General features: G+C 44.1%; 1 protein-coding gene across 2 annotated transcripts; it reads left to right on the top strand.

Annotated features, from left to right (window-relative positions):
* The first annotated feature begins 1227 nt into the window (after positions 1–1227).
* tex2 (testis expressed 2) lies at positions 1228–13457 on the top strand. Of its 2 annotated transcripts, none has more exons than XM_089018178.1 (12): positions 1228–1711; positions 2617–4288; positions 4844–5044; positions 5580–5922; positions 7265–7539; positions 8183–8326; positions 8652–8751; positions 9847–9967; positions 10757–10879; positions 11140–11349; positions 11611–11731; positions 12099–13457. In XM_089018178.1, the coding sequence occupies exons 2-12, from the start codon at positions 2642–2644 to the stop codon at positions 12246–12248; spliced, it is 3435 nt and encodes a 1144-aa protein (XP_088874304.1). In that variant the 5' UTR covers positions 1228–1711; positions 2617–2641; the 3' UTR covers positions 12249–13457. The 2 variants fall into 2 exon arrangements, with proteins under 2 accessions (XP_088874304.1, XP_088874303.1); XM_089018177.1 differs by having other exon boundaries at positions 9835–9967.
* The last annotated feature ends 476 nt before the right edge of the window (positions 13458–13933 follow it).

The raw sequence follows: 13933 nt of genomic DNA, 5'->3' as shown, positions 1-13933 counted from the left end.
GCCCGATAACAAAGCCTGATTTACATACATACACATCCATTTCTCAACCTTCTGATCAGGTGCTCTCGCGTGCACAGCTGCGTGTCCCCGAAAAGAGGCGCTGAGAGGAAAGGAGAGGAGGTAATGGCGGTTTGGAGCTGGCAGGGACTCACTTTGAACGCCGTTTGAAGTTTGCTGACGGAGTTCAAATGACAGACATTTGTGCGTGCCATTCACTAGCTGATTTGTATTAAAAAAGAGGCGAGATGGCGCGGGGATGGAGGCATGAAAGGAGGTCACGGAAGGGAACTCTGAACCCTTTGAGGGGATTTGTACACTTTCGATTTGTCATTCCATCGTGATCTGTTGGATACCTCTGTTGCGTTGATTGTCAGTTGTCCAAAAGAGGCGGCCACCGATGTATTTTTTCTGCTTAGGCTATTAGTGTCGTAAGCCGCACTGCTGTCGTTCCGAAATAAAGGGGTCATTAGCACATCAGAGCGGCGATAAAGTGCCTATCTCGAGAGTTAAACATCAGGGGGGCCCTTTTGTAAATCAAAACGAGGAATCATTATGTAAAGCGAGGAGATACGAGAACCCCACATCAGAACAAAGCGTGTCTCTTAAGAAATCATAATGAACACGTTTTACTCCTTTCATTAGACGAGTTCTTAAAGCTTGGTCAATAGTTTAAGTGGACTGTACTGCCCAGACATTTAAACCTTTTCTTCTTTTCCTTTCGGCTTTTCTCTTCAGGGGTCGCCACAGCGAATCAGTGTCCTCCATCTTCAGAGGTTTGATTTGCATGTTTGTTTTGGCCAAGCTCTTACGTCGGATGCCCTTCCTGACAAACATTTTAACCTTTTCATCAGTACAATTCAATACATATTGGTTTACACAGCGCTTTCACAACAGCTATGAGTAATTGACTGAATCAGCCGTTCAATTTTCGAAAATGTCGACTTTCTCCTTTTTTTGTATTTTCTAAAATGGCGACAACCAACAAAAGAACAATTACTTCTGATTAACTGTTAACAAATAAACTTATTGGTGTTTCAAAAAGGCAACGTTAAGTGAATATTCGATGTCAAATCAATTTTGTTTCAAATGAACCAAAACACGTTCATGCTGCGATGCTCGGTCGAATCGCTAGATGGTAGCATGTCCCAATAGATGGATTGACACAAAAGAAGTAGACGCACTTGAAATTCGCTTGGCTCGAATGTTAACATTTTGCCTCTAATTTCAGTGATTTTTATTCTGAATTGTAGTCGAGACGGAGCTCTAATTGAGGAAGGGGAAGCCCGCTCCTGTGGGTCCATGACGCAGCTCGCCTCACCATCAGTGCATCAGTCGCGCGTCCTCAAGCAGCCGTCAAACATGACGAAGAGGAGTGGACGGAATTGCAGTGTCACTGTAGACGAGGCGGCGCGGCGCTGACCAGCTCCCCATTCATCAAAACAAAACCAGCCCAGCTCAGTTTAGCGCCCGTAATCGCGGCAGAGAGACGTGCCGTGGAGTAGGTTGCATCGATTCGACCCCCCCCCCCCCCCCCTCCCCGCAAACCAGCCCTCCCAATTCCATATGTGTGTGGTAATGGTGGAGGGGATTCGGTCCCTGCGTGGAGCTCATCACGTCCGGAACCAGGTTGGATTATGCAGATTTTAAAAGGCTGGTTTTGGATGTTACGTTGTGGCCTTGACATCCCCGAGACAAGGATGCAGTAAACAGGGTGAGATGTAGTTTATTTACATTCTTTGTTTTTGACAACGGATCGTAATAGTTCGTCGCCGTAGGCCCGCTGAGATAAAAAAAAAAAGCAACAGTGAAAATGAAGCAGTTGTGGTGATATTTTGCTGTCCAGTGTGGGGCAGATGTCGGGTTCTTTCCCTTTAAAAGCACATTTTGGGCAATTCGTGAACGTAATACGAATGTGTGCAGTGGTGTGGGGAACCTCTCGCATTTTAGATTTTTATGATGCAACAAATAGTATTAAAAACACACTTCTATTGTTTTATTGCTGACAGCATATATCTCATATTCCAAATGCAAACATAGATATTTAGAATCGTGATGTAAAAAATGGACAAAGGTCAAGATTAAAAATACAGTTTAAGAGACTGTATGTCTTCACCAAAAAATGTGCTTATAAATGAAATGTATTAGTATTATTATTATTATTATTTATTATTATTATTATTATTATTAAAAATTGCTCAGATACTACTACATAGATATCAGCCTGGCCACGTCAAGTTAGTAGTGTCATATTTAATTAACTTTTTAAAAATTAACTAGTTTTAATTTTAATTATTTTTTTTTACTCTCAAAGAGCAATCTAATGTTTCTTTTTATCAGTTTATTTTGTAGTTCATCCTTCTCAAGAATTTGTCCAAGTGGGCAAGTGGCAAGGGAAAAAAAAGCTACCAATCAGTTTAGTATTTTTTTCCTTCCCTTTTTTTAATGTAGACAAGCACAATTGTCAAAGTTAGCCGAGCTACGGCTTGGTGGCTGCCGATTCCCTCACCTCTCCTCTATGTCAAACATCTCCACCTTCTGCAAATAATTGCACTAGTTTTTATGTATTACCTGTTTTCATGTTATTCATCCTGGCCTGCCTGTGTCGTTTCCCTCTAGGCCTTGAGCTGCGCGCTGGGTGGTGATGAGCAGTGACAGCAGCGGCGGCAGCACCAGGGGAGGTAGCCAACATGCCGAGGCTCCACCCTCTCGGCACACGCCTGGACCCAAGTTGCAGGTTCAACGCTCACTCTCACGTGACACCATCACCATTCACTTCTCTGCTCTGTGCAAGGAGGAGGATGAAGAGGAACTTTATGGAGTTGACGCTGGAGGGAAAGCCGGAAAAGGTGATGCGGGAAGTCTTGAGGATCATAGGTCAAAAAAGGGGCTGGATTTTGAATCCGAGACCATGGCGGTGAATCCCCACGCAAACGTCGCATCTCCAGCCATGGCAATCTTTCCCAGCTTCACCACTGCTCAACTCAGTTCCACTCCTCCCAGCAGCTCCTCGTGGCCTTCTGAACGGCCTCTGGCCAGTCTGCCAACCACAAGCTCCAGCTCCTCCTCACCTTGCAAGTCCACCGGGCTGTCATCGTCCAGACCTTTCCTCAGCCTGGTCAGATCCTTGTCCAATGACGTTGAGGTTCGTGACCCCAGCCCGTCGACAACCACTGTGGCGCCGCCGCACGCCCGCCACAGACACTTAATGAAATCTTTTGTCAAGTCGCTTTCCACGGACTCGTCAAAGGCCGAGCACCAGGAAGCGTCTGTTCAGCAAGTTCTCCATCAAGCCCCGCATCAGCCACAAGGTCAGCCACCCCAGCGGCCCCCTCCTCGCAACATGCAGCTCTTTAAACAGTTCTCACAACCTCGCCTCTCCTCCACCACCGTCATTGCCACTCAGGTCGGCGGGGACTCCAAAACGGCCCCCTCGTCTCCCACCATGTCGCCAGATGGTAGGTCCTTCTTCAAGGTTCAAGAAGTAGAAGCCAAGATCGAAGATACAAGGCGGCGTCTCTCTGAGGTGATGTCCGACCCCCTGCAGCTTTTCAGTAAAATCATGGGAGAGGAATCGAGCGCAGGGGGAGTAGGAAGTGGCCCCCATCGAGCCAGGTTGCTGTCATCAAGTGCATCGGAGCTAAGCGGCATCACAGCCGTCAACGGACACTCTGAGGGTTATAACTACAGCATCAAGGAGGAGGAAGGACCAGAGGGGGAAGATGATGAAGAAACCCTCACCGGTGGAGGACCGGATTCTGTGTTCTTCTCCCCTCCCGCACTAACACAGGCACCGACTCCCGGCCAGACCCCCGCATCCACCTTGGCCAGGTCCCCGTCGCTGAATCTAGGTCGCTGCTCCATGTCGGCCCTCGTTGCTCGTCAGGAAGATGAGGATTTTTGTGAGCTTTACAGTGAAGACTTTGACTTATGTACTGACACGGAGACTCCGGACGGGGATCACCCTGAATCCCGGGGCCTCCATACTGGCAGCACGGGGTTGTGTAGCGAAGTGGATATTGAGGAAGAAGAGGAGGAGGAGGAAGTGGAGTCTGTGCCTTGGACTGGTCTGGTCTGCGTGACACAGTTGGTATACTGGTATTTGGTACTTCCGCTACCACAGTATGCATGCGCGGTGGCCCATGGAATATTTGCAGGTTTTACCTTGGCCATTTTAGTCCTTTGGCTGTCAGCTCCACGGCGCTCCTACTTGGGAACAAGAAAGCAAAGACGCAGGAGGGAACCTTGGAATGTGGCCCAATTTGACATCAAAGAACCCAGCCTATACAAGGTGAGACAAAAACGATATGTGGAATTAGCCTCCAGGCCTTATGTAGGTCAAAGACTCCTGTTTCCTATCTTGTAACACACTGCCTCCAAGAGCGGAAATTCACCTTTTTAATCAAAATGGCTTTTGTGCTCAAACATCCTTTGGGACTGATAAGGCTTCAGCTACAAATTGAGCGGCAGCGGTGCACCTTTACCCCAGCGTGGTGAATCCTTTAGGTGGGCGGGAAAGTCTTACGATCAGGCATTGTATTCTTGACGAGACCACGCACTGCACAGTAGAGCACAGGTGTCAAAGTTAAGGCCTGGTGATCAAATCTGGCCCGCCACATCATTTTATTCGGCCCGCAAAAGGCAAATCAAACTTTTGAAATGTTATGATTGAAATGTTGAAATGTTATGAACCAAAATTTGAAATTGTCCCATGTAAACCACAACAACATTATTTTTACTTTTCATGGTTGCATGTTGGCTCTTTGTTCTGTTTAAGGATCTCAATTATCTTTTGTCCCAAAAATGACTTTGGTTTCTTGCCTTCTGCATACCCACCACATTGCAGGGCTGGATGAACGAGATCCACAACTACGACCCGGAGATGTACCACGCCACTCTGACGCACTCTGTGTACGTACGCCTCGAAGGTTCCATCCTGCGACTCTCAAAACCAAACCGCAACATCTCCCGCCGAGCCACACACAACGAACCAAAACCCGACGTCACCTACATCAGCCAGAAGATCTACGACCTGACTGACAGTAAGGTGAGACAACTGTCTGTTTTTTTCACCTTTTCACACGCGGACATATAGGTTTTTATCCCATAATACACTGGCATCAAAATCAAGGCCTGGGGGCGAGATACGGCTCACGCGTCATTTTATGTGGCCAATGTGCACAATGGCATTGTCTTTCTGTGACATCCCCTCCACATATTACATATAAAGCGCTCAATAAAATTACTGAATTACTAGTTTTCAAATTTGAAGTAAAAAATAATGACTGTCATTGTGGTTTACATACGACAATTTGAAATTTTGCTTCAGACTTCACCAAACATCATGCATGGAATTTCACAAGTTTGATTTGCTTTCGCGGGCCGAATAAAATAATGTGGCGGGCCAGATTTGGCTCAAGGACCTTGACTTTGACACCTGTGATACCGAAGGACTTTGAGAGCCGATACAAAAATGGGGATGTTCACGAGCTTATCGAGTGAAATATTTTTCTGCGGTGGACTCACCACTGTAAAATGTATGGCTATGATACTGATCCTTAAAGATGTCTCATACTCCAAAGATCTACCTGATGCCACAGAGCCTAGCGAGAAAAAGAGTTTGGAACAAGAAGTACCCTGTTTGCATTGAGCTGACCAAGCAGGATGACTTCATGTCCAAGGCCCAAGGAGAAAAGGCCGAAGAGGACAAACCCACAACGCTGGATGAGAAAGCAGAGCAAGCGGACTACAAGGTTGAAAAAGCCGAAGCATCCACAGACGAGCTGAGGAAAACGGCACCCGGAGGAGATCTGACAATCTACCTTTTTGGGAGGACGGGGCGGGAAAAAGAGGAATGGTTCAGAAGATTTCTGCTCGCCTCCCAGATAAAGTCTAACAGACGAAGCGGCAGTCTGTCCAAAAGTGGTCAGTGTGCAACACAACACAGATCTGCATGTAAACTCTCGCTTGACCCTTCCTTTCACTCTGTAACTGATAAACTGAGTACTGTAGTAACCGCTGTCCCTAAAAGGGTTAAAGACAATCCCCTCAAGTGAGAAGCGTGAGTGGTTCAGATGGATTACAGGTCATGAATTGGGCTTTCCTATGCATCATATCAGGATAATGAATCTTTTAATTATGTTTTTAGGTACAGTGCAGTGCACAGGATTACTGAACATGTTATTACACGCCCTGGTGAAGTAAAAAGAAATATGCCTTCTAAATTTCATGCAGTACAGAACGGTGTATAACCCTTCCAATTGTGAATGATTAAATAAAATAGTATTTAATAAGTATGTTTTGTTGTGACAATGAGACGCTCTAAACTGCTCATGCCAGTGTACTATCTCAGGGGAAGATGTATTTTTGTGGTCTACCTATAGCTATCTAGCTAACTGCACAACAAACTTGCACTAGATAACTACTGATGTGAATAAGTACATAGTTCTAGGTCATCACACAGTTCCAACTAATATCTTCAAACATGTGCACTGCATTTATAAACAGATCTCTTCAGTATACTTAAGAGGCTTAAATGTCTCATTTATTTTCCCTTTCACAGTAATTATGGCCCTAGAGATGTTATTGTTCACACACTGACAAAACAAATCACAGTTAGGTTAAATAGTCGAATGTTGAGGCCATTTGAAATGTGTTGCTTGTCTCAAGGGTAGCACTAAAACATGCGAATGGCCTCAGATCAATTAAAGTGTGGAGGCGTGCCTGCAATCGAGTACATAAATATTCTCTTCGTTATTTGATCCGACCTGAGGACTCTATCAAACATCGGCCTGTAATCAGATTTTAATGACCTTTAAATTAACAAAAGTGAATGTAATGACCCTAAAGATCATTGTCTTCATGTCTTCACTTCCCATGAGCACACAATTATGTATATTGTCCACGTTATTTTTCTTTGTGACGGACATTTATTATGATGATGCAGAGATGACTTATGTGGTGGACTTAAACTGGGCTGCTTTCTTGAATGTGAGAATGATTCAGCTCCGCTGATTTACTTAGCAGGAGTTTAATTATTGAAAAATCGTAATTAGAAAGTTGGGAAAAGTTACTAAATTGGCCACGCTTAATTTTTTTCATGAACTAGCTCTATGTGGAGAGTGAAAGCCATGCACAAAAATGACAACGAGCTTTCAACTCCAGAAGCCAGTAAAAGTGACAAATTGATAATTAAAAAAAAAAGACAAAATATAATGAACTGCTCAGAACTTAGCATGTACCCAATTTCTCCTTTCATCTATATTAGCCTTGCAGCCCCCCCATAGCCACAGCAACCAATCAGTGGGCGGCCAGGAGGCCGACGGCGGTAGCAGTGACGAGCTGTGCCACCCAGAGCCCCGCCACCGAGAAAGCTCCTCGGCTTCCTCCTGTGGACTTGCCACGGGCGTAAGACAGAAGATGCTCTTGGACTACAACCTGTACATGGCCAAGTATGTCCACCCCCAGCCTGCGCCTTCAAGCCCGACCGCTACTCAAAGTCCTGGAAATACCCCTGAAAGAACCCCTCAAACTACCCAAAAGGTAAGAATGTGGTACAGTGAAGCCCTGTATATTTGCAATTCAGCATTTGCAAATGTATCCATTTTTTTCCTGGGGTTGGATCCTCTCCTCTGTTATTACCTGACAAATTTGCCAAGCTGTCGACTGTTTTTGTATTCGGTCCAAGCCATGAAAATATTGCGAAGATATCATTTTGGTTCCAATGAACTATGTTGAAGTGAGTTGAGGTAACCAAACTGTGTAACCAAAAGTATTGTTTTACCATCATCCAGTGAAACACTGGCACCAAGGAACTATTTTGAATACTTGTTGAGTTGATTGAGTCACTTGACATCATTTCCACTTGGAGCATTTCTGAAGAAAAAAAACATGGAAGCTAACCAGCATGATGAAACAGACTGTTGCTTCATGATTCATTTTCATTGCTTCATTAATATCTGTATTGTTTCAATAAAAAAGAAAGTATCGCTCTGAATTTTTAATGCATGTGTCATCATAGTTTTATCATATTTCAATCATTTTTTTCCCTATATGTTATGAGCCGATTGGCTTGGTAAAAATAAGCTCCATTCCATTGTGAAGGGGGACACCTCAAGTAACTAAATATGGTGGTAACTCACCCAAATGTCATATCTACTTGTGAATGTGTCTGTATGCCGTTTAGGTGCCCAAGAGCTCAGATGAATTGGCTGAACCAGAAGCTTGGGTCAACGCTTTTCTGGGAAGAATATTCTGGGACTTCTTGGGAGAGAAGTACTGGGCCAACGTTGTCTCCAAAAAGATTCAAATGAAGCTCAGTAAGATCCGGGTGGGTGGTACCCTGTACAGTACTTATTTTAAATCAAACTTATTTTAAATCAAACTTAGGTTCCTTTCAATTGGGAGCGCCTGAACATTAACAGTATTTTTAATGGGTTCTGTCATCCAGTTAAACTTAAAGACAATTTAGAGCATTCCATGGTTGAATGGGTTGGATGGATAGATCCATCCATCTGTCTTCAGATTGATTTACTTGTGAACCACTTGTCATCCAATCCACATGTTGGGTGAAGTTGCGCATGCGTTCTTTGAAATCAGTTTAATATATTCTCTTTGGTATTGAAATCTAAACCATCACCTTTTTGTCTCTCCAGCTGCCGTATGTTATGAATGAGCTCATGTTAACAGAACTCGACATGGGCGTCTCCATTCCCAAGATTCTCGGAGCCTCCAGACCATCTATGGACCACCAAGGTAGGAACTGGAGTTCTGTTTGTGTTTTACCGACCATACTGCTTCCACTAGCTAGCCATCTCGCTATTCACGTACAATTGCATTCAGTTTTGGATGCACTCCCCATACATATTGAGCTCCCCATTAAAGTAGTCCTAGATTTGATTCTGATCAGAGTACAAAAATTACAATTGGAAACTCCCTTTTCCACGCCCACTTGAATCTGCACCGTAGGAGCAAATGGGCATTAGTTCTTAGGACAAATTTTAATCCATAGTCAGCTGGATATAAGCCAGTCACTTCTTGTGCTGTCTCAAGCCCGTATAAATACAGAGTGTTGTGTCAGGAAGGGCATCCGACGTAAAACCTCGGCCAAAACAAACATGCGAATCAAACCTCAGAAGATGGAGGACACTGATTCGCTGTGGCGACCCCTTGAAGGGAAAAGCCGAAAGGAAAAGAAGAAGTAGTCAGCAATCCTCTGCATTTTTTGGATTAAACAATTTTTTGCCTTTTTTTATAATACTGGGGTAAAATAAATGGAAATGCCATTTTCTTTTCATTTAGTCTAACCATCCACTTGTCTTATAATTCTGCAGTTTTATTTGAAAAGGTTAACCTTTTTGTGTGGGCGTGAAGAACTTGGGGATTCACTGCAGGTGTAATAGGAAAGATGTTTGGAAAGCCAGGACAGTCACATGGAGCAAATAACAGCGGGATGCTAATCCGATCAAAACAGGAAGCTCCCCCAGCGAGGAAGTGCAACTTTCTGAAGCCTGACCTTTTCATCCACGACAAGATAAAAGCACTTTCTGACAGATATACACGTTATGAAATAGCACGGCCAAAAACAACCATAGTTCAATCATGATGACGATGTGTGCGTGTGTGTGTGTGTGTGTGTGTGTGTGTGTGTGTGTGTGTGTGTGTGTGTGTGTGTGTGTGTGTGTGTGTGTGCGTGTGTGTGTGTGTATGTGTGTGTGCGTGTGTGTATGTGTGTGTGCACGTGTGTATGTATGTGTGCGTGTGTGTATGTATGTGTATGTGTATGTGTGTGCGTGCGTGCGTGACCGTCCGTCCGTCCGTGAACATTTCTGAGTCTAGCCTTCCATCCAGGTTTGTGGTTTGATCTGGAAGTCTCCTACACGGGTTCCTTCCTCATGACTCTGGAGACCAAGATGTACCTCGCTCGTCTGGGCAAGGAGGGCGAAGGCCTCAGTGAGCACGGCAAGGAGTGGTGAGCCGTTTTGCTTTCATCTCCACACTCCCGTCAAAATGTTATTGATTGATTGATTGTCGGTACCATTGTGAGAGTAATCACTCAAAGGTCCATCAGGGAAAAGTCAAATTGATTGAGGTAAACGTGTTTCTGTTTGGAGTCGTAATGGCTGTCACATCTCATTTTTCACAATTCCTTCCCCTTGATACGAAACCATCTCTGGACGCTTGACCAATGTGGATTTGGCCAACAAATAGTGAGTTTGATGGGTCACAGAAACAACTACTTGGCGGGAGATTCATTTTCAGCCCTCTGGGCATTCTCGGTTTGTACTCGAGGTCTGCTCCTTATGTGTCAAGGTCTTCGATGCAGTAGTCAAATCAGAAGTACAGTGTACATTTTTATGAAACACACGACTTGGACATAAGTATATGTATATACAGGTATTTAGAAAGATAAAGTTGTATTTCATCCCGCTTAAATGTATTAATTTATTTATTTTAATACCATCAATTCAGTGAAAGATGATGGTCATAGAAAAATATTTAAAAAATTATGTCTGCCAATGTTAGCTTAGCTTGTTGCTGTTAGTTAGCTTTGATCCCCCACATGACTGTAATGGTCCATTTTGGGATGGTCCTCCACCTCTTGGTAAATAAAATATCCTTAAAATAGCCACATTGTGTCAGATATAGAGGAAAAAAATGTAATTTGCAGTATACCTCAGAAGACAGTTTGATACTCTATGTAATGTCCGTACGATTTCTTTATGCTAATTGAAGCTGTATGTGTTTGTGTATGCAACAGGGCAAGACCACGCACATATTGTCTGGCGGACAGCGATGAGGAGTCGTCCAGTGCTGGTTCCTCAGATGAGGAGGAATCTCCTGACCTTTACAGTGACAAAGCTGTTTTCCCTGGAAGTGAAGTGTGAGCAAATATCCTTCAGAACAATCGTTGAAAATCCATAGTAAAATGTTGATACGAAATGTTGCAACCTTCCATCGAGCAATGATTTACTCACTGCTGATTTAGCGTAGTGCCACCCACTCCTTTGCATCACGTAAGGGGGCTTAGCAAGCAGTACATGGCTGTCATTAATAAATCATCAACATGACTCACTCACTGCTTAGCTCACAAATCTCTTCTGCCTCTTTATGAAAGCTCTCCTTTCCATTTGCACACTGCAGCTATGTGGGAGGCCACAGGCCGAGCAAGATCATGCGCTTTGTGGACAAGATCGCCAAGTCCAAGTATTTCCAAAAAGCTACAGAGACAGAGTTCATCAAGAAGAAGATGGAGGAGGTGGCCAACACACCACTACTACTCACCGTGGAGGTACAGGAGTGCCGAGGGACTCTTGCTGTCAACATACCACCGCCTCCTACAGACAGGATATGGTAAATTCACGTAAGACGGTCCTGGTTTTTACGATACAAAGCTTGCCCCCTCTGCTGGATAAAGTTTGCAAAAATTCTGCCTGATTTTAATAATAATACATTTCATTTATAAGCGCCTTTCAAAACTCTCAAGAACAATTTAGAGTCTTGACATTTTGAGAACTGTTCTGCTCAGGGTTTGTGTCCGCCTGAGTCGCTTGCTTACATGATCATGTTTGGAAAAAGCAGATTGTCCCATTAATGTCTTTTGTGAGTGCTCAGGTACGGTTTCCGTAGTCCACCTCACCTGGAGCTCAAAGCGCGGCCAAAGCTTGGGGAGAGGGAGGTCACCCTCGTCCATGTGACGGATTGGATCGAGAAGAAACTAGATCAAGAGTTTCAGGTAAACCGCTACATTCAACTTGAATTGGTTCGTCTTCAAAGCGCTCTGGAAGTTGCTGTCCAATTACAGGATGTTTATGGACTTCAGAACAGTGCACGTTGCAGATGTTTCATGGTGTAAATGCAGGTTGTAAATTTCAACAGTGCATTTCATTTATGGCTTTGGTTCGCAAAGTGGCGTCATAAATAATGAAGGTAATGAATGATACGTGTGCTGCTGCTCCTGACGAACTCCTTCACACTATTGCAGCAAAATACCCGCTGACATTGAATCACAAGCTCGATTATCCATTTAATTCCAACACAACAGAACGCACGTTACAGGACGTCGGGAGGCACTATCATGATATCTTTTGTCTTCCCGACAGAAAATATTTGTGATGCCAAACATGGATGACTTGTGGCTACCCATCATGCACTCCGCCATGGACACACGTTCAAATGCCAGCTCGATTAGCGAGTCGAACGATGCCTTGAGGGACCCGGAACCAGAAGTGTCTGAGGTCTCATACATGTGAAGAAGACATCGAATCTGCTGTCTTTCCCCGCGGCAATATATTACGTGGCTCAGAATGATCCATTTGTGGCCAATTTCAAAAGACTGGGCGTCGAGACTGTTTGCCAAACGTACGTATTGCCGTTTTGACAAATGGAGTGAATAGGAACCATCAACCTGTGATGTACAGCTTGGCCAAACTTGAGTTGGACAGTGTCTATTTTGGGGATTTTTCCCGTTGTTTGCGCAAGGTTTGTCAACCTGAGTGGGTCAATATTTGCGGGAAGGATGAGAACTCCCATGACCATGTGTACACAAATATCTGTCGGTCATCATTGATACCTGTGCCTGGCACGTGTATTCAGACACGTCATGGGTGACATAAAAGCAGTGGCGGGCCGTGGATTTCATCGCTAGGCCTTCAGTAGTGCTTCGTCTGAATCAATCCAGGCTGAAAAAAATGTGGTGTGATTTACGGCAAGTCCACTAGCCAGGAAATAACTGACTGAACTTTCTTAATGATGTTTATTTTTTTCTTGAAAAGTCTGTCCTGAAATTGGCTTTAACAGTAAACCTCCAATCAAAACCATTTCTTCTCCTTCAGCCATTGTGGGTTGACAAAAGTGCTATTAAATCAACACAATATTTGCTTATGCAGCTTACTACAGATAGTGTGCTAGCTCTGGCCCGTATGCTCTTGTCACTAGCGGCTTGTGATCAGAGCAGTTTTTGCAAACTATGATTGGCTAGTGACGAGCCAATCATAGTTTGCGAAAACAGACGTTGACCTGCGCCTTCACGAAGGCGTTGGTAACCCTTTTGGGTTGCCAACTCGAAATCTGATTGGTTACACTAACAGTTTGATCGACACATTTGATGTGACTGGGCCTGCAGAATTGATTGTGACCCTGGTAGCATATGATGGCTGAAATGATTTGATTGTTTAAATACAAAAACACACTTGGAAGCAGCGCAACAGGGGAAAAGTAATGAAAAGAAGCAGATATATCTAGGCCAGCAGAGAAGGCCTTGCTGGCCCTTATGGTCTGCCACTGCATAAAAGTGAGAGTGGATGTAGTTCCAGGCTGGAATGCTTTCAACTTAGGTTACGTGTCAAAAGGTGACTAAAGAAACGAGTGTGGTGCAAATTTCAATGTAGTTATGTGCACACACAGCAGCCAAAACCTTTGCCGAAATCCGATGAATGTATTTATATGAGTTGCTCGTTCACCTGACAACGTGCTTGTTAAAAACAACTTTTCATTCAAAAGCCAGGCATGTGTTATTGCCAACACATTCTTTCAGTCCGAGGGTTGTGAATGTCAAAAGTGTGCTTGCTTTTAAATTGTACTTGCCACAGAGTGAGTCACTTGCAGGGGCTTTTTATTGATTTTTATTTTTTGTCAAATTAACAGAATATGACATACTTGAGTTTCTGTGCGCTTATCTGGATTCTAGCAATATTTCAGTAGAATTATGGCGGGTGAAAACATGCCACATTAGGGAAAGAAGTAGGTGGTCGACATTATGTGGCGATCGTCTTTCGGAGTTGATGAGAGAATATCCGAGATGAAAAGTTATAATGGGGAAAGACGTTTGTGATGAAGATGCAGAAGATGTGCAAAACCGTGGCGACTCCGAATGGGAGAAGCTGATAGGCACTTGACTGCCAGCCAATACTGTACTTACTTTGCCATTTACCGCATA

The sequence above is a fragment of the Hippocampus bargibanti genome, linkage group LG17, assembly GCF_051943395.1.
Source record: "Hippocampus bargibanti isolate YZ-2025 linkage group LG17, ASM5194339v1, whole genome shotgun sequence".
NCBI classification, from domain to species: domain Eukaryota; kingdom Metazoa; phylum Chordata; class Actinopteri; order Syngnathiformes; family Syngnathidae; genus Hippocampus; species Hippocampus bargibanti.
Note: the sequence above shows the minus strand (reverse complement) of the source record. Positions and strands in the feature narration are given on the sequence as shown.

Excerpts from the sequence above, each read along its gene's own strand:
- tex2 (XM_089018177.1), top strand. The coding sequence starts at position 2,642 with ATGAGCAGTGACAGCAGCGGCGGCAGCACCAGGGGAGGTAGCCAACAT. Across the intron at positions 5,923-7,264 it reads CGGCAGTCTGTCCAAAAGTG|CCTTGCAGCCCCCCCATAGC; the intron begins GTCAGTGTGCAA and ends CATCTATATTAG. Across the intron at positions 8,752-9,834 it reads ACCATCTATGGACCACCAAG|CCTTCCATCCAGGTTTGTGG; the intron begins GTAGGAACTGGA and ends TTCTGAGTCTAG.